At 40.2% G+C, this 23,391-nt stretch overlaps 1 protein-coding gene across 1 annotated transcript in view; it reads right to left on the reverse strand.

Moving 5' to 3' along the window:
* Positions 1-22,755, reverse strand: part of LRP12 (LDL receptor related protein 12) — a 357,681-nt gene extending 334,926 nt beyond the window's left edge. Inside the window, exon 1 of the mRNA XM_044065692.1 lies at positions 22,413-22,755. Coding sequence (XP_043921627.1) covers positions 22,413-22,497 — 85 coding nt within the window. The 5' untranslated portion in view covers positions 22,498-22,755. The remainder of the gene's footprint in view (positions 1-22,412) is intronic.
* Between the last annotated feature and the right edge of the window lie 636 nt (positions 22,756-23,391).

Consider the following 23,391-nt stretch of genomic DNA (forward strand, 5'->3'; position numbering starts at 1 on the left):
ATTTTTTAAAAGTCCTGGATATGCAAGTAAAATATTTCTTGCTAAGATCCAAACTCAAATGGATTATGATGATGTGAGGATGAGGAAAAGGACAGGAAGCAGAATATTTAGTTAGCACCATTTCTGTCTTAAACTTTAAGCACAAAAGTAGAATTAGCAGGAAAGGTTACAATATATTTTATTAAAAACATACAATACACTTGCACTTCTGAATGTCTCCTGGTCAAGGTACTCTCTAAATGGAGAGACATTTTCCAAGACAGAAATGTTGGGGGAAGAGATTATACCAGCTCAAAATGTCGTTGAATCATTGTTTCAAAAACAAACCCAAAGGAGAAAACAATGATCTAACTGGGTGGTCAGAGGTAAAAAAATGTTGTCACATGAAGGAGGGTGCTGAGGCATGTGCAACAGTTATCTTTCTTGAAGTACTGAATATCTTCCCCAACAGGAAATCACAGCAGTAACTGGATAGCACTAACAAGAAGCAAGAAGAACCATGTCGGTCTTGGTCACTGACTGGAGGGCTATCAAAATTAGTGGAGCCTTAGTAAGGCTGTGCAGAGCAAAGGAAAAAAAAAAAACTTACTGCTCCCCAGACAACTCCAGTTCGACTTTTGGCACAGGTGTTGCTGGCAGTGGACAAGGGGGGATCCAACACCAGTTCACCCATCCTGAGGATAGGAAAGCTGCCTAGGCTTGCTGCAAAAGCAACATTAAGAGCCGGACAAGCTCCCCACTGCAGGCGGAATGCCACTTAGTCAGGAGATTGTAAATGAGCAAAACTGCACATGCACCTCCCGAACAAGCAACTTTGGAACTATCAAGGCTGCTGTGGGGTTGGAGGGGGTTATGGCACACTCTCAGGCACAACATGATACTGCACTTGTGTCCACAACACCAGACTTGGATGTGGATTGGGTTGAGCCAGGGGAAGCGAAAACAAATCTGGTAGACCCAGTGGTACCTGCCAGCCAGCTGCAGGGAAGGGAAAAAAAATTAGCAGAGCCTTTTCTTTCTTTGATTTTAAAAGAAGAAGATGGATGAAGCCCTAACTGTGACAAAGGTGATACATGTTCAATTAGACAGCAACAGTGCTAGAGGAGGCTGGCAGGGAGGTTGGCAGTGACTGGCCACTGCCACATTACCCATCCTGGGGGTCAGCCAGGTGGCTTCCACACACTACACCTGTGACATCTGCAACTATGTGGATACATCACCTACGTTGATAAGCCTAATTTTTATTTTGCTTATGTTTGTTTAACAGGGTAGAACACAGATCAACCATTACCATTTTCAAACATAGCCCAGGTGACACCATCATATGTAGTACATGAAAAATAGAGAGTTTTATGAATACAATTCAATAATGAAATACGTGTAAAATATATGCAGTGCATTACAAGCAGTGATTATGCTCAGATACCCAAAAAAGACAAATCAGTTAAGCTCTTCCGTAGTGCAAGAGCCCATCTTAATAATTGTTAAACACACCCTGCTTCATTTAAGATTGGATATCATGCCAAGCAGCTAAATCTGCCAGTACTGAATGTCAAAAACGGCAGCAGCAAAATAAAACAGATTAGTTTCTACCTGCTGTCTGTGCTGCAATATGTTCCTGACTTTTTACTAACAAAACAGAATGTTTTACACCATCTTTATGACAGTGCTCACTAAGTGTTTATGGCTTTGGAAGCTGGCAAAACATTTAGTATTTTTTCCCTGTACAAGTAGGACATGGAGCAGAAAAATCTTCATGAACTACAAAGAATTATGATCGGGTCTCCAATCGTTGCCCATTATCATGTGTTCACAATATGGATGCCAGGATTCACCTCTCAAGAGAATTTCTTGGCATCCGTGTCTCAAACGCATAATAAGCCGGTTATGATCAGTAACCAACTCATAATCCTCTGTACAATGCACATGCATAAGGGAAGATACAAAAGTTAAACTTCTTAGAGCACAGAAGCTAGAATATTAACTACAGCAATTTGTCACACTGTAAGATTGCATTTAAGTACAGTATTTACATTTAGATGCAATAGGAACACCTGGTGGAGATATGAGAAAGGTAGAACAAAAAAAAAGTTTTACTTCAAGTGTGGTTAGGTCATGTGACTCATTTGAAAGCAAGGGCACTGGGCTTCCTTGAGAAGATTTTTTTTTTCAACTGTAGTCTGAAGTTGATGTGAGAGTAGATTTTCTTAATGTGGAAGTGCAGAGATTGCCAAATGGTGGTAGGTAATAGTGTTGGGGCAATTTGGGAGTGGCAGCTTAGGTTGTAGGTGCTATTCTTTTCTAATATACAGTAATATGATGGAGCAATGACAGGCAGACTGTATTCTAACTGGGAAAGGAGGACGCCCTAGTTATGACTGTTCTCGCTGCAGTGGCAAGTAAGGTAAGGATAGATTTTCTTAGCTCAAAAGGGGAGGAGTTGACTTTGTTTCTTTTTTCTTCCAATGTGGTTATGAAAGTTAAGTGTTTGGGTCAGGCAAATCCCAAAGTATTTGAAGATGGTGGATGTTTCTATTATGGCATTATTTGAGCCTTTGGAGTGCATGTTGTTTATAGAGTGAGAAACATTTTTATCACTTTCCAAACAGCATGTGCTTAATTTAATCTTGGAGTGGTTGAGAATTACCTTGTACTTAATCAGCCAGTCTTATAATAATTACAGTTGGATTGCAGCTGGGTTTGGACGTCTGGATAGATGTGGCAGGATCAGTATATGACCACATCACTTGCATACAGGGTAAATGGGAGGTATGGGAGGTCACAAGAAAGTTACTTAATACAGATGGAAAAAAAAAATAAGGGAGGCACGGACTGATCTTTGGGGTACCCCTGTGTCTTGCAGGGCTTCATCAGAATGAGATTATCCTATTTTGATTTTAAAGTGTCTGCTTGATAGGAAGCTCTAAAGCACTGTAGAGAATCTGAACGGATAGCTATACTTGTGACCTTGTTGGGAATGAGGGAGTGGTCAATTAGATCAGAAGACTTAGTGAGCTCTATGAACAGTGCACTAGTGAGGTTGTCTTTGTCTGTACTTACTAATATACTGTCAGTTATGGTCCAAAGTACTGTCATGGTACTATGTCCTGGCCAAAATCCTTGCTGTTTTTGTGAAAGAAGAGGGTATTGCTGAAAGTAGCAAGATAATTAGGAGTGCACATTTTTTTCTGGGATTTTCCCCCATGGTGGGCAGAACTGAAACCAGTATGAATTGAAGTGTTTTAGTGACTGCATTGTGGTTTAATTAGGACAGTGTCCGAGATGAGGGGCATCACATTTTTTCGACAGATATAGGTTGTAGATGCAGGTGACAGGGAGCAAAATGTGGTCTCCACAGAGGTAAAGACCCACAATGTAGAGGTTGAAACTGTCAGAGCTGGGGGGAGGTGGTAATCAGTGGGAATATCTCAGAGCTGGGGGGGGGTAATTAGTGGGAATTTTGTTAAGAAGGGCTACTTCCTTGGATTGCATATTGTTAAGTAGAAGGGAGGAATGAATGGGAGAGGGTGGTGTTTGCAAGTTTATGTGTGTGTGCGTGTGTGTGTGTGTGTGTGTGTGTGTGCGTGTGTGTGTGTGTGTGTGTGTGTGTTTGTGTGTGAAGATTTTTTTTTGTAGAAGATTGCTCAATTCATTTAGGAAGTCAGTGGTGGATAATTATTTAATTTGGTTTAATAGCACTGGATGTGATTTTAAGAATTGTTCTGGAAAGTTTTTCTTCCCATTAAACGGTTAACTTCTTTACAGAAGTATTTTGGTTTTGATACAAGGGCAAATTGCTTTGCTCTGTGACAAGATGTTTTATGCCTAAATATGGACTACTTGACTATGTCACAGAGAGGTTAATTTTTCCATTTGTACCAATTTTTGTCTCCAGGTTTGTGTAGGTGTTTGAGTTATGTCATCAACCTTAGTTTTGTTGGGTTTATGTCACCTTTTAATTAGGGGGAACAAACCTGTCAGAGTTGGAGCAGGAATTAGTGACATTATCTGCAGATATGCTGGGGTCTCTTGTTTCAAGAATAGGTAACAAGTCATAGGTGTAGAGATGTTTATGTCTGACGATGTTAATAGCTAATTGGGATTTGAAGTACTGTAGTGTAGGTCGAAGTTTGATGGATTCAATAGTAATAGCAAAGGATATCAGACAGTAGTTTCTTAACGCTGGAGGAAACAGAGTTAGAGACTGTGAATGTGGAGTTTGTTATAATGAGGTCAAGGATGGGGTGTTTGAAAGATACGAGGTTTGGCTGAGCTGGTTCAGAGATTACTTGCATGAGACCTATATCATATAAAAATTCATACATGTTAAATGTCTGGGAGCCGAGATAGTTAAGGTTAAGGTCTCCCAGAATGAAAAATGTTAGTGTTTAAGTGTTGCATCTAGGATGTTTGAAATGATGAACTTAAATTTAGCTGGGTAAGGTGGGGATGGACAAGTACAAGGGTTTTCTTGTTGACAGAGGGAAACCACAGAAAAATCCAATAGGGGCCTGAGATATATGTGGAGTTGGCTTGTAAAGTGAGTGTGGGGTTAGGGTTATCTTTTTAAATAATTAATGTATCCATGCCTGTTCCCCTCTGGGCAGCTGTTGGGAAGAAGTCTGTAGGACGGAATGGGGTGGAGAAGTCTGGAGAGTTCTTCTTAAGCCAAGCTTCAATGGCTGTCACATTGTCGGAGTTGTATTGGGAGATGAATACATGAAAACAAATTAGATCAAATCATTGTAAGTGTGCAATTAAGACGGATTTGAATATGGTTTGGGGTGTGTACTGTGTGGATGTAAATGGGCTAGGATGGAGTTCAATATTACCTCTAAGGAAAGAATGTTAGCTGGATAGCTGTTTTGGACAACTTCTGTATTATTTGAATAAACGTTTTAATTGTGGTTACAGTAAGGAATTTGTAGTTATTGCTGGGGTTAGACTTGGAGGTGAGAATGCTTTAGCAGTGGTAGAAGGGCATGAAATTCTGAGATGGTGGAGTAACAGATAAGGCTGGATGGCTGAAGGTGCTGGTGTGATTTGGTGGGTATCTGTAGGTTGTTAAAGGGATTGGTTGGAGAAGGGTGGTCAGTGGTAAGAGTATGTGGTAAGCAGACAGTTTCTACCAAATGAGCGAAGCTGTGGTCACACACTTGATTTTGGAGTGTAAGGGATGGGGAGGTAAGGATGGAAAAATAGACTTTGCTTGAAGGGGATAAGTAGTGTTATATATTGGGGTGTAGTGACAAAGCTATGCTATGGTAGAAAGCTCACACTGCACTGTGGCTTTTCACACTGACAGGCATGGCACAAGCAGTATGCAACATGAGACACAGCTAGTGCAGAGAGGCAAAGCCACTGATGGGACGGAGTTACAGATCTGCATGAATGACTGTACTGGCCTGCTCCCTACCACCTCTCACCTCCAGAGCTTTCTGCCTACTCTGATTAGGGGAATAAGTGAGCTGTAATGCTCTTGCCCAGCTTCAGGACGGGCCCAGCTCAGGCTTCAGAGGAGAGTGAGCTGGTGGATCTTCAGGGTCCTATACACAGAAAGGAGTTGAGCCTGTTTGGCATAGCTCACTGACCCACTGGTGGAGCAAACTGACTGACTTGGTGAATACAGGGGAGTCACTGGAAGTTCCATGCAAACTGAAAAGAGAAAATAAAGATTTTCATCTTAGCATCCCTATCTGCTTCTTATATCCTCTGAGCAAAGCCACCATAACATTATCTGTGCAGATGATCACTGGCACAGTAGCCATCGCTACATGGGTTATATCCTGCCAAGGATACAACAGCTAGCCAGCTTCCAAAGCTTCAGGGTAACTTCCACATGCCCAAACTGTCAGTTCGAGCTGAGCTGAATAAAAGATAAGTTTGGGCACAAAGCCATTTGGAGCTTTTCTGCCAGCAGAGAAAGGGAGGCTGAGCCCTGTAAGGCCAATTCTAGGAACAACAAAATATAAATGTCTGCATCCTTTCTTAAAAAAAAAAAAGTGGATGGAAGGAGGGAGCGGCTACTGCAGCAGTGATCATTTGAACATCTACTGTTATGGAAAGTTCAGCTTACACAACTGTACTATGTTCATCATATTAATCACTGCTGCAGTAGCCTTAGCTACATGGGTACATTACCATAGCTAAATAAATAAGTGAGGTGGAAAAAAAAAAAGAGTCTAGGACCCCCTGGGGAATGGTCCTAGCAAAGCTTGATCTGGACCTAGAGAAAGAATAAAGCTTATAGTGCTTTGTTAATGTATGTACAGAGCACCAAGCAGCAGCTTCTAGAATCTAACCCTTTCCAAATAGCCACAGATGAAGCCCAAGGCCTAGCAGGGTGGGCCTTGACCCTGCCTGGAATAGTTATGTTATGGTGGGTATAACAAAAGTTAATAGCCTTTGACAACCATTTGGAAATGTTTTGACACAGGTTGTCCCTTCGTCTTACCTTCACAAGAAATTAATAATTAATCTGAAGATCTGAAAGATTTAGTTCTGTCAAGATAGTACCAGAGTTGTCTGTGGACATCCAAGGTGTGAAGTATCCTTTCTCCCACATTTTTATGTTCAGGAAAGAAAATAGGCAGATGGACAGTTTGGATTAAAGTAAGCTTGGATTACCACCTTAGGCATAAGATGAGGATTAGTTCTCAAAGAAACCCTTTCCCTATTGAAAATGAGATAGGGCTGACTGACCATAAGAGGTTGCAACTCACTTCTTGCAGAGGTCAGAGTAATCAGTAAAACTATTTCCCATGTAAAGAACCTCAAGTGAACTAGATTATAAAGTTCAAAGATCTCAAGGAGGGGCCACTGTTTTCTTGTAGGCCTCTTATGCAAAACCCCTTTAATAACATTTTGACATGAGAATGCATTTAAAGAGGAGGATCCATGGGCAAATATGCTGAAATGGCTGATAAATGAACTTTGACAGATGAATGAGAAAGGGCATAAGATAGTAATTCATACACGTAATGTAAAACAAGAAAACAACTAGCCCTGAATGGGTGCTGGTTAATAATTTTGGCACCAACTAGAAAACCTTTTCCATTTGCTAATATATTATTTTCTAGTAGCAAGTTTTCTTGCTTCCATTAGTACCTGCTGCCCAAACTCAATAAACAGTTACCTAAAAGGAATTAAAAACCAAAATCATCCAGGCAGTCAACTGAAGATGACTGATATTGAGGAGAATCAAACACCCCATCCTTGTGTGAGTAGATCTGGTCTGTGAGGAAGCTTGTGGTAATTGCCCCTGGTCATTTCCAAAAGAAGTTGAACTTTGGTTGCCTAGGCCTGAAGGGAGTCACCTCCATCAAAAGTACCATGGATATTAGTGGAAAGGGTAGAAAAGCATACAGGAAATTCCTATCAAAAGAAAAGAAAAGGCATCCATCTTCCAGGCCAACTTGCATAGAATCCTGGAACAGAATCTTTTCAGTTGAGGAACTCCCCTCAGATGGATCAAATCTTGGAAGACCCTCTGATCTACTTTCAGAGGAAGGACACATACCTAGGCAAGACAACAGAGGGGATGTTGGGAGGGAAAAGGAACTAATGTTACCTTAGCTAAAAGGGAGTAATTAAAAGCATTTTTTCTCCTTTATTTATCCAGGGGATCGGGGGTATCAGCTGGAATACAAAGACACAAACCTGTCCACTGAATGGAGAAGGTATCTATTTTCTAGCTCCTGGAACTGTTGTCCTGCCCCAAAACTTCCTCAACTGCATGTTCTCTAAGGAAGCAAAAAGGTCTGCTTTTGGCACACCCCATCAGTAGGTCAGCTCCAAGACCTAAGAACAAATCTCTGCTCAGCATCTATCTGTTACAGAGTGTTACCTGCACAGCTTGTCTGCTAAAACATTTCCCTATGATGGGATCAGTCCTTACTCTTTGGGCAACTTCCCAAACATGCACTACCAGACTGCAAAGTATGTAAGAGTGGGTGCCTCCCTGCTTGTTGGAAGTACTACGTCACTGTGATGTTCTATGTGAGGATGTGCATGATGTCCCATGTTCAAATCCGAATGCTTTTAGTGCTAGTACTACAGCCATGACCTCATTTACATTTATATGCATTTTCCTCACACTATCAACACACACTCCCTGAACTGACAGATCTCCCATGCGCCACCCCCCATACAATGTCACAGGAGTCTATAGCGAGTGTCTGGGTCCCTCCACACCAGCTTAAAGATGCAACTGGCTTTTTCCAGCATCAGACCTCCTTCAGGGAAAAAGGGAATGGTGCCTTCCAAGGATTTCAAGTGTCAACACAATCTCTTTCTGAGATAATACTGTAGCTTCCTAATATAGAGCTCTGCTACAGGCACCAGCAAAATACAAGATGCCATTTAGCCCAAGATCCTGAGGAATTCTCTTGCTGTGATAGAATCCCTCTCTAATATGGTCTGGCGATTGTCTCTAGCTAGGATAGCCTTCTGCTGTTATGTGCCCAGCACAGCACCTAGGAACACAGCTTACCTTGCAGGGGTTACATAAGAATTGTAGAGGTTAATAAACAGTGAGAAAGAGACCCAACTACTTGAAACATCCTACAGAAAGCCATAAGGCCTTCTGACTGTCTTCTAGAGTCTGCCTGGATATGGCAGTCATGCAGGCAAAGGTGGAAGTATATGCTCCTGGTCCTGCAAAAGGCAAATTACTGGAGCCAGGCATTTTGTGAACACACTGGCTACAACAGATAAGCCAAAGGACAAGGAGTGAACTAGTAGCGAGTTCCCTCAGCTTCAAATCTTGGAAACCTTCTACACATCTTTAGTGTGAGGATACAGAGGGAGGATCATTTACATCCCAGCTGACAATGACGTTTTGAAAAACAGAAGAGGAAAAAAGCTTTCAAGTGTAAGCTTTTTGAAATCTGAGACTACTAAATATTTACTTAATCTTGAAAGGCCTAGAATGTGTTTATAGATACCTTCGTACTGGGCACCAGAAAAAATCTTGAACAAAATCCTGTGCCTTCGTCCCCTACTGGCACTTTTGTTCTATAACTCCCTTGCCCTAGCAGGTCATCTAGCAAGGGAGGAACTGAGCTTGTTTACTTGGAACAGGACAGATACCAACAAACTTTTGTTTGCTTAGGAGCTGCAATTTGTAACCATGTCTCATCTGGGTTTTCTCCTCAGACTTCTATACAAATAGACCCAAATGGCCCACTGTTTGTAATGAGGGAAGGGGGTGCTCTAGTGTAAGGATAGATAGGACTGGCTGGGAATTTCTGGGGAGAGAACTCAGACTGACTAAGTCACAGCTATTCCCGGGGGGGGGGGGGGGGGGGGTCATTAGTCCTGTCACTATGCTTTGCTTTCCAATCTATCTCATATCATGGCTTCGCCTCTTGAGAAGATTTGCCATTCTCCTGCTTGGGGAAGAGGGACCAGATTTTGAAGGGTAATTCCTGCTGAATCTTGCAGCCAGGGAATGAAAAAATATATATACAGGACTAAAGTGCATGGTCTTTCTCCTTTCTCCCAGTGTCTTGAACACTTTCTCAGCCAAGGGTCTGAAGAGGACGTCCTTGTCTGGGGGGACATTGTGAAAATCTGACTTCACATGATCTGACAGGGCTGCAACGCATGTCTACAAATCACTAACTCTACTGCTACTGCTGCCTTACTTGATCCATACAGTGCATCTGTCACACTTGTGAGTGCTTGGCCACCTTGGAAGAGGGGCTGCACAAGTCAACCATTATTTACTGTAGGTCTTTATCACTGAAGATATCTGCCTTAGTCTTTGGCTTGTCCAGGAGGAATTCCTGAAACTTAAACATGTGTATTTGGTAGTCCAGGGTCCTGAAGACCAGGGTAGCACATGTATGTGCATGTCTTCCTCCCATGGCAGTCAAAAAACCTACTCTCCATGTCATGGGGAGTAGGGCTCCTGGATGGACCCGTACATGGTCCCTTGCTGGAATTGAAGGGCACCTCTGCTGAATCACCACAAGGTTCCTGCAAAAGAAACTTGTGGGAATTCTGGACCCTACAGAAATGGTTAGGTTTCCTTGGTACATGAGGAAAGGGAGACTGGTTCAAGTGAAACACTAATGAATGCATCTTTTGGGACATATTTAATTGGAGGAAAAGCAACTTGTTTGGGCTCTGACAGCCCCATTAATGTTCTCTACATCAGCTAGGCCTCAAACTACTTCTTGAAATACCACTGGAATTCTTCCATCACCCGATGATGGTATCTCCAAATGAGACATCCTCTAGTGGTGAGACAGAATATAAAGTGTCATCAGCATCCAAGTCATTAAAAGAGGGGGATACCTGGCCCACATAAGCTAGCACATCCTCCTCTGTACCTGAGGTACCCAAAGCTTCTCCTACAGCAGGATAAATCCCTTGTTTCTTACAAGGAACCTATGACACCTCTGGGATTTCCAGCACTGGCTGGCTGGTTTTAAGAAAGCTCATACAGTCTTAAGTCAGCTGGAATAACTCTTTGGACATGCCCTGGGTAGTAGTTTGGGATGAAGATTCACTTTATCTAGGCAAAGGCAAGCTAGCAGACTCTGGCCTCAGCTACAGCATTTGGGCCTTAGGTTTTCAGCTGGGGGTGCATCTTAGAGGCCTTAGTACACTAGCAGACACGGACTACCTCAAAATGGTCTCTGGGAACCTAGCCTCAGACTAACAGCCAATGAACACTACTATCCCCTTCATTGATGGCAAAAAAGGCATTAGCTGAAGGGGTCAACAGAGAAGCCTCTGAGCAGACTAATGATCACAATGAATTTGGTCCTTTAGGATGTACACGCCTAAAGACAATGGCATGGCATCCTCCAGAGGGGTTGTGCCAGAGGCCTTGGCCAAAACCCACTGTAAGACTAGGGGATGCACTGGTGTCACCAGCGCTAGAGAAGCTTTCAAACTCACTTAGGCTGTCATTGGTTTCCAGTTTCTCTCCTTCTAGCATTTATCAGAGTGCTTACACTTCTGGGCGGGTGCACACAGAGGTTGTGGCCAACATTATACAGGCACAAGATGATGGGACACCATTCTTCTGAGTGAAGTAGTCCTGGAGAGAAACAGGGCAGACTGCCCTCACAGCACACCTTGCATAACAGAGACTACTGTCCACATTGAAATAGGGCCTAAAAGACATCGGTTATTAAAATTCTTATGTGGGATTTATTTGCCACACAATACAATTATTCCTTTCCTGAAACATCAAAAAGATACTATCACTATTTTTACGCAAAACAAAATAAAAATCAAACTAAAGTAAGAAATTTCTCCAATGGGTACTTATTCAAAATCTCTAGAGTAGGCCAACACACAGGTGATCTTCCATACAGCATACAAATGCCACAGGCTACTGTAAGAAAAATCTTATGATGAGAGCTGGCCAATGCCCCTTTTATACCACTGACGTCCAACTGTAGGAAGTCTGTCGAAACCAGAAGGAAGAAAGTAAAGCTCGGAAGTCAGACAGGCCATAAAACTCCTGCAGGTAGGAATTCTAGATGTAATGACTACCAAACTAAATAATACAAAAACACTCTCTTTCTGTAGAAAGACTAAAGTGTCAAACTTCTAAACAGCACAGATGAACAGAGAAACAGAAATTCAAACCAAGCATAGATTCTTCAGTTCAAAAATACTTAAAAAGCAGTAAGCAAGCTTCATTCAGAAGCAAAGGACTTAACACCCTAACATGAATAATCTCTCTAGGACATCCAGACTACCCCAAAGATCAATTAAATAAAGAAAAAAAGCCACGCCAGTACGACAAACCGAATGACTAAAATACACCAAATGTAGAAACAAAAGAGTAATTCAGAACCATAAGTACCAATACCAAATAACTTTAATAAAACTTTGCAAGCCACACTTTTGCTAAAGAGCTTCATCAGGCAAATAACCACAATGAATAAAATCACTCCTTATGCACATGATCAAAATAATTAAAAAAATCACATGACCATTTATCACTTAATTAAAAGAAATGCAAATGTAAAGAGATTTACTTTACTTTACTTCTTAATTCCTTTAGAATTTGTTTTATACTAAAGACTTCATTTAAAACTTGGAATGTCTCTGCACTCCGAATCTAATAATCCACTTGTTTTCCACTTTTTCAGTTTTATTCTTTATGTCTCCACCTCTAATTCCTTCATAAATAACACTTAATATTACAAACTTAAAAGTGTTTTTCATCTGTATTTTTTAATACATTTAAACAAATTAGTCTTTATTGATCTTCATATTTCTGACAAATGGTCACCTATTCTTTCTTTTAATCTCCAGTTGGTCTTGCCTATATAAAATGCACCACACCGCATATAAACCAAATTATTTGTGTTACAAGTACCATGTGCTTTTAAACAATTTTTTTTTCTTACTCAATGGATGTACATTATATTTTTATTAGCTTATCTGTACATACGTATTTACAGTATTGACATCTATTATACTTACATGTGCCTTGCTTCGAACTTCTAATGTGGTATAAAGTCTGATTCATTTCTTTATAACATAATATATTTTTCAATTTTTGACATCTCTTATATGCAAAGCCTAACTGCTCATTTCCTACATCCTTAAATGTTGTCTATGACATTTGTCATGAAATAAAAAAATCATTACAGTGTAATACTGCATATAGCAGTGCGCAAATCATATTAATATTCGAGGCTGTACATAACGCTGTATGCAAAATAAATTCACATATATATTCAATACTGAGATAATATGGGCTAGTGCCAGCACAGCTAGCTGGAGTTTTGTAAAGAATGATATCGTCAAACTGATGTGTACAAGATGCTTGTTTTACAAATGTATTAGACCTGTATGGCATTTGAATATCAAACTGATTTGCACAAATGCAGCACCATTAGGTACCCTATTAAACCAAAGCCAGCGTCCCAGCCGAGTGGAGGACAGCTACTGTCATCCCTTTGCACAAAGGTGGAGCGTCCACTGATCCAGGAAATTATAGACCCATCAGCCTAACTAGCCTGATCTGCAAGGCCATGGAGCGGATATCATGGCACTTATTAACAAGGACACTAGCAACTTCTAGACACTTGATGCCACACAGTTTGTTTTTGTCAAGGGGGAGGTCATGTCTGTTAAATTTGGTCATCTTCTTTGAGACAGTCACCAAGGCCATAGACGAGGGAAGATGGTGCATACCACCTACCTTGACCTGCCAAAGCCTTTGATACTATTCCCCACTCAGGTATAATAGATAAACTCAACTAGACATCAATCCATATGTTACAAGATGGGTAGCAAACTGGTTCACTGATCCACCTAGTCAAAATAGGGGAAGCCACCTCAAGTAGTAGACCTGTAACAAGCGGTGTACCCAGGGACTGGTCTTGGGGCCTCTGCTGTTTGGGATATACATCTCAGAGGTGCAGGCCAAATCTAGTGGGCTATGGCTGACCAAGTTTGCAGATGACTGCAAGCTGGGTGCTGTCATCAATTCCCCTAGTGATGTGGACATCCTCCAAGAGGGTCTCACCCAAACAAATGACTGGTGCCTCAAACTGAATGCCAAAAAATGCATCATCATCCCTTTTGGAGAGAGTGACGTCCCTACAAATTATCACATTGACAATAAGGTGCTAAGCACGTAATCATTCGTGAGGGACTTGGGCACCCAGGTTGATAGCAAACTGAGTTTTGACCACCATACTGCTTCCATTGTAGGGAAAACTTTCTACATGACCCACCTCATTAGTAAGGGTATCTTATCCAGGGACAAAGTGGTCATAACATCCCTGTATTCTTCCCTTATAAGGCCCATTATTAAGTACAATGCCCCTTTCAGCATGTACCTCACAAAGTACATGCAGCAGCTGGAGAGACCACAGAGGTTCCTCACCCAGAGAATCCAGGGCCTCAAACATCTACTCTACACAGATAGGTTAATAGCCCTATCCATCTACTCAGTCTCCTACAGACTCCTCCAAGGTGACCTCTGTTTGGCATACAAAGCAATCTCAGACCCGCCCTGGTAGGACTGCTGCATATCTGCAAGTCAAGCTCCACTCGAGTAACCTGCACGCGCGACCTCATCCTGGTCTGTGACATCAATAGGACTTGTTGGCAGGAGAGATTTGTGTCCCAGAGACGACTCCTTTTGTGGAATAGACTCCATCTCCACATAAAACAGAGTACCTCATTAAATCATTTTAAGTGCAACCTGGATAACTGGATGGGGAACAGAGAATACACCCCTGGGATTCCACCTGTGTCCCTGCAGGACAGTGGCATAGGGTGCGGACTTGTTGGAACATGGGCTTAATTCTTGGCTAGCCTTGTAAGAGCCCAAGGGCCAATAGTCCATTAACTGCCTATGTTGCATATGTATTAGAACTGTATGGCAACTGAATGTCAAACTGATTTGTACAGATGCTTAAATTAAATATGTATTAGAACTGTATGGCATTTGAAAATCAAAATGTGTTTCTAAAGTTGCTAGTATTAAAAATGTATCAACAGTGCGGCCTGCTGGACAGAAAAAGAATATAATAAAATAAATAAATAAACATGCAAGACTGTATGTATATATGTTAGCAAAGGGCACTGGAAAAGAATCAGTTAATCTCAGTCCAGTTAGTTTTGGAAAATCCTTGAAATTAAATTAGCTGTTAAGCCATCAAGACAGCAATCCACTGTGCTGAATGGAACTGGAGTCAGTAGGTGTGGGAGAAGCCATTGCTTAATAGCCTCTGTAAAAAAGAGGGGAAGTACTGTAATGGTTTCATGGCTCCAGGGCATTGCCATAAACATTTAGTTGTGTATTGTAGCCGTATATGCAAAATTCCTGTCTCAGCTTTAAAGGGGAATATTGTGAGAACCTAAAGTCAGGTGACCAGATAAGGTCATTCTGCCAGCCATCTTGGAAATTATGTTTTAGATATTACAGTGGGAAATCTCTCGGTATTGATTATTCTGTCTTAAAACAAGAAGGACCATTCACCACAACGTCTGCCTTGCTCTATTACTTAAGTGGGGAACAGTAATTCTCCTATATTGAGTCAGGAAAATATATTGAAGCTATGTTTAGATATAGGTTCATAGGTTGGTACTAGGCTATCAGCTCTAGGGTCTATACAAGCTTAGCGATAACAATTCCCTGGCTATTTCTTCCCAGAACATTTATTTCCCTGGTCCCCTGTCTTGCAGGGCAACTGACATGATCCCCGGGGTGAATTTCCTATCTCCCATCCAATCATCAAGGCTTCTTTTGAAAAGGGCCAAAGAGGTGCTCAGCTTGACATGCATGGGCAGTCTATTCCAGAGTATGAGGAGTCTCTGGGTCAGGAACCTATCCCTCCAGCATGTTTTATTCATTGTGATGACCAGGTTTAGATCCCTGGAGTGTGTGGCTCTGCTAGATTGGGATTTCTTTAAGTGTAGCATGTCCAATAGCTCTGGGTTTGACATGGCCTTGTATGTTAAGCAGAGATCGCCTCTGAGTAGACAGAGTACAGCTGGAGTTTTTTTTAGACGGTCAGCACAGGGCATCCGCTTTAGGCTTGTGATTCTTTTAGTGAGGTATTTCTGTAGCCTTTCCAGCTGTTGCAGGTGTCTTATGAGGTACATACCAAATGGGGCATTTTACTCTTATAATGGGTCTAATGAGGGAGGAGTACAGTGGGACAACGACCTCCTTTTTCTGGATGAAAAGCCCTTAGTGCTGAGGTGTGCCACATAGGATTTCCTGACTGTTGTGGTGATGTGGTTATCGAAGGTGAGACCACTGTCCACCTGTGTCCCTAAGTCCCTTATCACACTTTTTCTTTATTTGTCTGAATCTGTCCATCTATGTTATTTTCAATATTTCCTGTGATCTAAACTGTGGTTTACTGTAAATATATATTAAATATTTTCATACTATTTTATTATTTATTATTAAATATATTTAAAACTTTTATTGTGGCTGGTCCTTTTAGAAAGTATTTAACCTTTGAGAGTGCTTATATTTATTTAGTGACACTGTGTGGGTCACTCCAGAAGGCCTAGTTGTCTTGGTCAACTACTACCATTTGTATTAGTATTAATATTACACAGTATAATTGGACACCCTTTGTTAAGGGCCTTAGAGTAGCTCACTGTGGAGTGTCTGGTGGCAGTGATAACTACCTTATACTATGGGCAGAAAGAGGCACAGCAGGTAAATCCATGCCAGCCTTTCCCAGGTGTGTGTGTGAAAAATCAAATCTCACAGTGTGTGGTGTCAGCTGCTTGGAACAGGGACATGAAGCACTGGTTTCACAGAGAGGGTGCTGGAGGACTTTGGCTTGGACACTTGGCTGAGGACCTAACCCTACAGCTGTATCAACAGTGAGTCTTATTGGGGACCTGAAGGGAAACAAATAGAAAGATCCAGACCCCAGACTGACTGCATTCCCTGTGTGCGCTTAAGGGAAATTGTGCTTGATGCAGAGAGGTCTGCATCTGGAAATACTGAGGATATCCATTTGTATTCCAAGTGAACGTCCCTCTCCAGTGTTAGTGTTGAGGATTCAGGCTCCTTGATTACTGGCCCAGAGAGGGATTGTCACAAATACCTTCATCAGTTGGTACAGAGGTGAAAAGAGACTCTACATCAAAGGATATAGGAAATGGGCAGTTAGGCTTTGCACATAAGAGATGTCAAAATTTGAAAAATTTACTATGTTTTAAAGAAATGAAATAAACTTTATATCACATTAAAAGTTTGAAACAAGGCACATACAAGTGTACTAGATGTCAATACTGTAAATAAGTATATACAATTTGGTTTATATGGCTCTTTGACAACAATGTTATGCATTTTATATACGCAAATTCAACTGGAAATTAAAAGAAAGAATATGTGACCATTTGTCAGAAATACCAAGATCAATATAGACTAATGCTTTGTTTAAACATATTAAAAATACAGATAACAAGCATACTTTTAAGTCTGTAATATTAAGTGCTATTTATGAAGGAATCAGAGGTGGAGACAAAGGATGAAACTGAAAAAATGGATTATAAGATTCAGAGGGCAGAGACATCCAAATTTAAATGAAACCTTTGCTACAAAGCTAATTCTAAAGGAATTAAGAAATAAAGTAAAGTAAGTGTCTCCTTACATTTACATTTTTTAATCAAGTGATTAAAGGTCATGTGATTTTTAACTGCTTTGGTCATGGGCACTGTTAAATGCATATAGGAGTGAATTTATTCACTGTGGTTATTTGCCTGATAAAGCTTTTTAGCAAAAGTGTGACTTGCAAAGTTTTATTAAAGTTATTTAGTATTGGTGCTCATGGTTCTGGATTACTTTTCTGTTACTACTATTCCAAACATCACCAGAAACAATTCTGCTGCGGACTCAGAAACAAAGACTAATAGATGAAAATGTTGTGTTGAGCAATATTTGTTTAACAGTATTACAGACACAGTAACTGCAGCTTTTTCATAAAAATTATGGGCCCAAGGCCTGAACAGTTTGACAACAGGGAAACGCTCTGTCTTAGCATTCCAACAGAGGGCTTGTGACATCAGTACAGAAACACAGACACATGACAGCCTTGGTGGCTCATTTAAATCCCGCTGCCATTTTAAAAATGGTTTAGCAGTATTCTAACCTGTTCCATAGCATTTTTATTGGATAGGCCACAGCAGGCTTGAACATACAGCTATTTCATATGAATGAAGCCACGGTGGTGCAGCGGTAGCGTTGTTGCCTCACAGCAAGAGGTTCTCCCATTCGATTCTCAGCTGGAGCGCCTTCTGTGTGGAGTCTGCATGTCCTCCCCGCGGTTGAGTGGCGTTCAAAAGACATGCGTAGAATGGGCGTGCCTTCGTTGAAGGTTGGGCGTCAAGCTGGCTCCTCAGCACCGTAAAAATCTACTGCCAATCATTAGAGGACCGGAGTTCCGCTGTGGCGACCCCTAACTGGGAAAAGTCGAAAGAAGAAGAACAACAACAAAGCATAACCTGCACTATTCAGATATTGAGTATGTGACACTGAGGACTTTCTTGACATGTTACATGTTAAACTATGTTGTACTCATTCTGTTTCATTCATGTTTTGCATGCAGCCCAGGTTAAGCCTGCAATTGCTTATTCTTGATCAATGTTCTACCCCCTAAAAATAAATAAATAAAATACAAACATAGGAATCTGCCCTACCCAAAAAAGCTTCTCAAGTTATACACTACATGTACAAAAAGTGACCAATCCATGTATGTCATTCATTTTTCTGCCATCAAAAGCTATGGGAGAGAAGAATCAGCAGGTTTTATATACAATATTTGTGAAATTTATATTGAATCAAACAAGTGACTGGACATATCAAACAGCACATGAAACTGTCCCAGTAACCCACACAAAATACCTCCCCTCTCAAATACCAATGAACAAAATTAGATAATGAATTATGCCACTTGATAGGAAACTGTATTGATTAGTATTTCCTGGAACATGTTGTTTGACCCAAATCTGCCTGATGTAAAGGTGGCTTGTGTTCAATGGACAAACACAATAACCAAAGCAAAACTTCCAATACCCGAGTGCAAGAACAAAGCTGCAAACAAAGAACATGGCTTCCACTCCACAGTCACTACCTGTACATCTACTGGCCAAAGAAATGAAACACATAATAAATAAATTAATTGCCAAGACATCAAGCCAAAATTTAGCATTCTAAATTTAAAGACACTGAAACACATATGAGATGCAATACCTTTTAATGAACTAACATAGGTTTTGCAACTACTCAGGCTTTTAAGCTGACATGAGCCCATCTCTAGAAATTATTCAGTTACTGATGTTAGATACAGTGTTTAAACATCCACATATGGCTGGAAAAGGAAGTACGTCCTTTATTTCCAATTGGCTAAAAAAGAAGCTTCAAAAATGTCAGAGTGGGTAAAATGTACAGCTCAGACATTTCATATGACTTTAACACTTCAAGGGCAGTCACAGTATGTGTTGGGGAAATACTGTAGAAAATTAGGTTACGCCCTGCTATAAAAAATCTGCACATTACAGAGTCAATGTTCATTTAGAACAGAATACAACAGCTCAGAGGGACTGCTCTGAAGTTTAATGAGATAGTAAATCTCAATACAACAGACATGTAGGAAGACAAGTTAAATACCGAGAAGGAAAACAAGAAGTTATAATTTGTAATTTAGTAGTCTGTCTAAACACAAAGAGCCAGATGCATAAAGGTTACCACAAAGTGTACAATGAGTGTGCACTTTCTGAATTCAAGAACAGCCTCACCATAATGTTGTGCTGTCTATTCCCTCAGCAAGGTTACACCAAGTATACACTTTATGGCAATCTTTATAGTTAACAAAAAATATGAATTTGTGATGATGCCCAGTTCTCGGTGAACAGAAAGGCAGGGACTACCAACAAGAGTAAAACAGAGGATTAGAATGTATGAATGGTGTGTACAGTCAGTATATTATATAGGCTGTTGTTCAGTTAAAAGAACAAAAGAAAGAGACTGAAAAGAAAAAAATGTGTTGCTATGTCAGTCTAAGTTTCTGACAAACACCACTTAAGAATGGTAGTACTGGAACAATTCTTGTTAAACTGTTAAAACAAACTGAACATTAAAGCCTTACTGACTGTTAAGTTTAAGGTTACTTCTTTTCTGGATAGAATGTTACTTTATGTGAAAATAACTACTATCTTGTCATGCGTAAAACACAGGTGCTAAAACACAAACCTCAATATACTGTAATGGTTACAGTTAACAATCTGAGATAGTCAGCAGTTTAGACTCACGATAAAATAATCATAAAAATCATGCATTACCAGAAAAGAAAACATTTGTTGCTCTTCAGCACTCCTTATTTGTGTTCACTGTTGGCTGCTTAGAGGGAGTGCTACAGTGCCTCATAAAATAAATATCCAGGTTCAAACCACTGCGCTGACCATCAGTTTGAACAAGTTCTTTCCAAAGGTGTACAGAAATGTCCATGAAGAACCATAGCTGTCATATCAGACTGAGAAACGTGTGTGTGCTGCCACTTATCAGTTACTTTATTTTTAACTGCGTGTCTATGGGTATTCATTCAGGTTATGAATAGCAGGCCTGTCTGTGCTATATAATGTGTCTGGACATTTCCTGATTTGATTAAATAAACCACATTTTTAGAAGTGTGTGTAAATTACTTCTGCACTTTGAAACTGATCCCGAAGACAGCTTGAATTACAAAGTAATAAACAGAACATGCTGGAGGAATACATTCCTGTCCCAGAGACTTCCCATACTCTGGAATAATCTACCTATCTATATCAAACAAAGCTCCTCATTAGCACTCTTTAAGAAAAATCTTGATGATTGGATGGGAAATAGGAAATTCACCCCGGGGATTACTTCTGTGTCTCTGCTCGACAGTGGCACAGGAAAATATTTTTTTTGGGTGGCAAAAGCCAGGGTACCTTTTTGGCTGGGCTTGTATAGGCCCTAGGGCCGATAGCCTAGTACCTACCTATGAACCTATAAGTCTATGAAGGCCTAATAAAAGGTGTTAAATCACATCTTTGTTCCAGTGTCTTTGTGTTAGTGGACCAACAAAGCATTTCTTGTTTTCTTTTCCATTTCTAAATGTATAAATAAAAGGAGATCATACAAATCAAATTTTACTTCAATAATGTTCTGGCCACATTTTAGAGTATTATGTTCATCTTTAACCCTGGTAGGCATCACATCCAGAAACACCAATATTACATTTTATTCTAAAACTAAAAAATATAATGTAGACATCAGTACATAGTTAGTTCCAAGATAAAACACTGGGCAGACTTTTAAGAGGTTTAAACTTTTTTGATCTACCATCCCTTAAATAACAAGGTTGTATGCAAAGCTTAACTTTGGTATGCAACAAAACAAAAGTCAATAAGCAAATGTACAGAGAAAAAATTCCATCAATCAGAGAAATGTACATAAAAGTAATTTAAACCTTGCTGCCTCTTTGTGACGCGGTTCTTCAGTGGGAGTGCAGTGACAGAAGGTGCAGATGGTCACCAGGCAAGGAGGAACAGAAAGTGTAACAATACACAAGTAAATACTTGCCTCACCACACTGGCTCAGAAATTCAGTCAGACTCAAAAATCATAGATATTTAGAAAATATTTTTGTTTAATTCCACCTCCACTAGATAAGATCAGTTAAGACTATTGCCTTATGTTAGGCAGTTGATTCACACTCACTCTGTGTATTACATACTGTCTTTTTGGAATAAAGTACAAACTGCCTCCCTCCCCCACCCTTAGAAACAATGACAATGACATTTTGTCTCAATGAGCAATGCCCCAAACTCAAATTTAAATATGGTACAGCAGAGTGTGTGTGGCTTCTAAAAGACCACAGCAGTGTGCACACAGAGTACAAACATGTCAAGTAATAACTCTCATTTTTCTTTACACGCAGCATTAAGATTCTAAGATAATCAAAATGTGATGAAACATCTACTGGCAGCAGACAGTGTTACATGTGACACACTAGTAATACAAATGACAGTATGTAGGCAGCAATGGTTCCATATTTAAGAATTGTGTCACAAGGTAGGAAAAATGAGAGAATTTCCAGTGACTGCAGAAAACATTTAAACAGACATATTGAAGACAACCCCCATCCCCCCCAAGATAGGTGGAAAGCCTACTGAGACAGCACTAGCTGAATGGTGGCCTATTTACTCACTCTGAGTAACTCTGTAAAGGATGAAAACTGACCTATACATCTTTAAATAATTACTATATCATCCCATGATGGTTACAAAGTTAACCCCCTATTCTAAATACAGAAAGTTTCAATTTAGCTTTTAGTTTTCAAAACACATTAAAACATTGTGTAAGCAATCAGTAGCACACAAAATATATGATAGCAAAAAGTAAACATCATAAATGAAACTTCTTTCATTCCCACTGTCAAAAATGAAACAGTCATACCCATTGTCAAAAATGAAACAATGTAATAAGTCATACACAAAACATTCTCATCATACCAACTGTCAAAAATAAAACAATGCCTTCATTAACAAAACACTGTCACCACATCCAATGTTAAAAGTAAAACGATGTCAAACCAGCCCTAGCTCGCCATTACATCAGAACTTTCAAGATATCTTAACTACAAAACCTTCTTAAACATTGCATCCAAAACATGACAAGGCACGAAAAATGACATACTCAGTCCCCAAAAGTGGGTGAAAATAACGGCAAGAAAACCTATAACTGTGAACAACTAGATCGGTTAAACAACCGTTGTAATTAATATATAGGGTTAGATTTAACAGTATGATCTAATTTATTGGTATTGATAATATGACAGATTCAGTTCATGTCAAGAAGCTAGTAATTCAATTCACTGTGATCACTAGCATATAAAGCTAAACGAGACACTAACTCATCTAAGTACTCACCATCAAGTCTAAAGCTGAACAACAGCTGTGTGATCGTCCTGAACATCAACAAAGCCTTTGTGTTGCTAGACACAGAGCAGGCCATACCAAACAGATGGAGACCAATCCGAGGGAAACTGGAAGTGAAGGAGACACACCTGGGAATTACAGATCAGTGCTCCAGAACAACAAATACCTCATTTATGTCACGAATCATCTGTAATACCTGGTTTCCATTACCTTTACACGTATTTAACTTAAAGAAAAAAAAAATCCCCTTTCAATTGTTTAAGCAGCTCTCATCTGCAATTCCTGCCTCCCAACCCACGTGGTCCAGCTATGTTAACGAGTGCCTGAAACCTGAGACGTTGCGTCCACGCGATCCGCTTCCCAATTGGTGGTTAATACTGAAACGTAGGGGAGCTTCACGTCACTGTCAGTACAGCCTCCGCGTTGAGGTTAAAGTAGGATACTGATGAAGGAAGTTTTTGTTATAAAAAATTATTTAACGAAAATGAAGATAACTGCGTAAAATGTAAGCGCATGACTGAGGAATAATGACCGGACAAACTTTTGCCTCCAAAAGTAGCGCTACTAGACGTGAAAGGGAGACTTTGAGATTGTATGACTTGACAATCTGGTTATGTGATTAGATGTCGAGAGTGAATGAAGTGTACCTAGCAGAAATGAATGAGTTCTTCATTGTCTGTTCCGTTTTCGGAAACTCTGTGTGGCCAAAAACAGGAACATGTTCTATTGGTCTGTTGTAATACTGTAGCATTAACGTACAGACCCTCTGTTGTAAGCAGGACTTTTTGAATGACTTATTGTGAAAGCAAGTTACGTTTCTTATGTTTTATTCGTTTTAGCCTTTTGCATTTTTCTAGTTATGTATTGCTATCTATGTGTCCCATTAGCTGGTTTATGGTAATCCTTTCTAAAACTATGATATAGAAAAGATGGAGGCATCCTGGTATAATGCCGTCCTGATGCTGACAGT

This window comes from Protopterus annectens, chromosome 3.part0 (assembly GCF_019279795.1).
Source record: "Protopterus annectens isolate FY-2018-M chromosome 3.part0, PAN1.0, whole genome shotgun sequence".
NCBI lineage: Eukaryota > Metazoa > Chordata > Ceratodontiformes > Protopteridae > Protopterus > Protopterus annectens.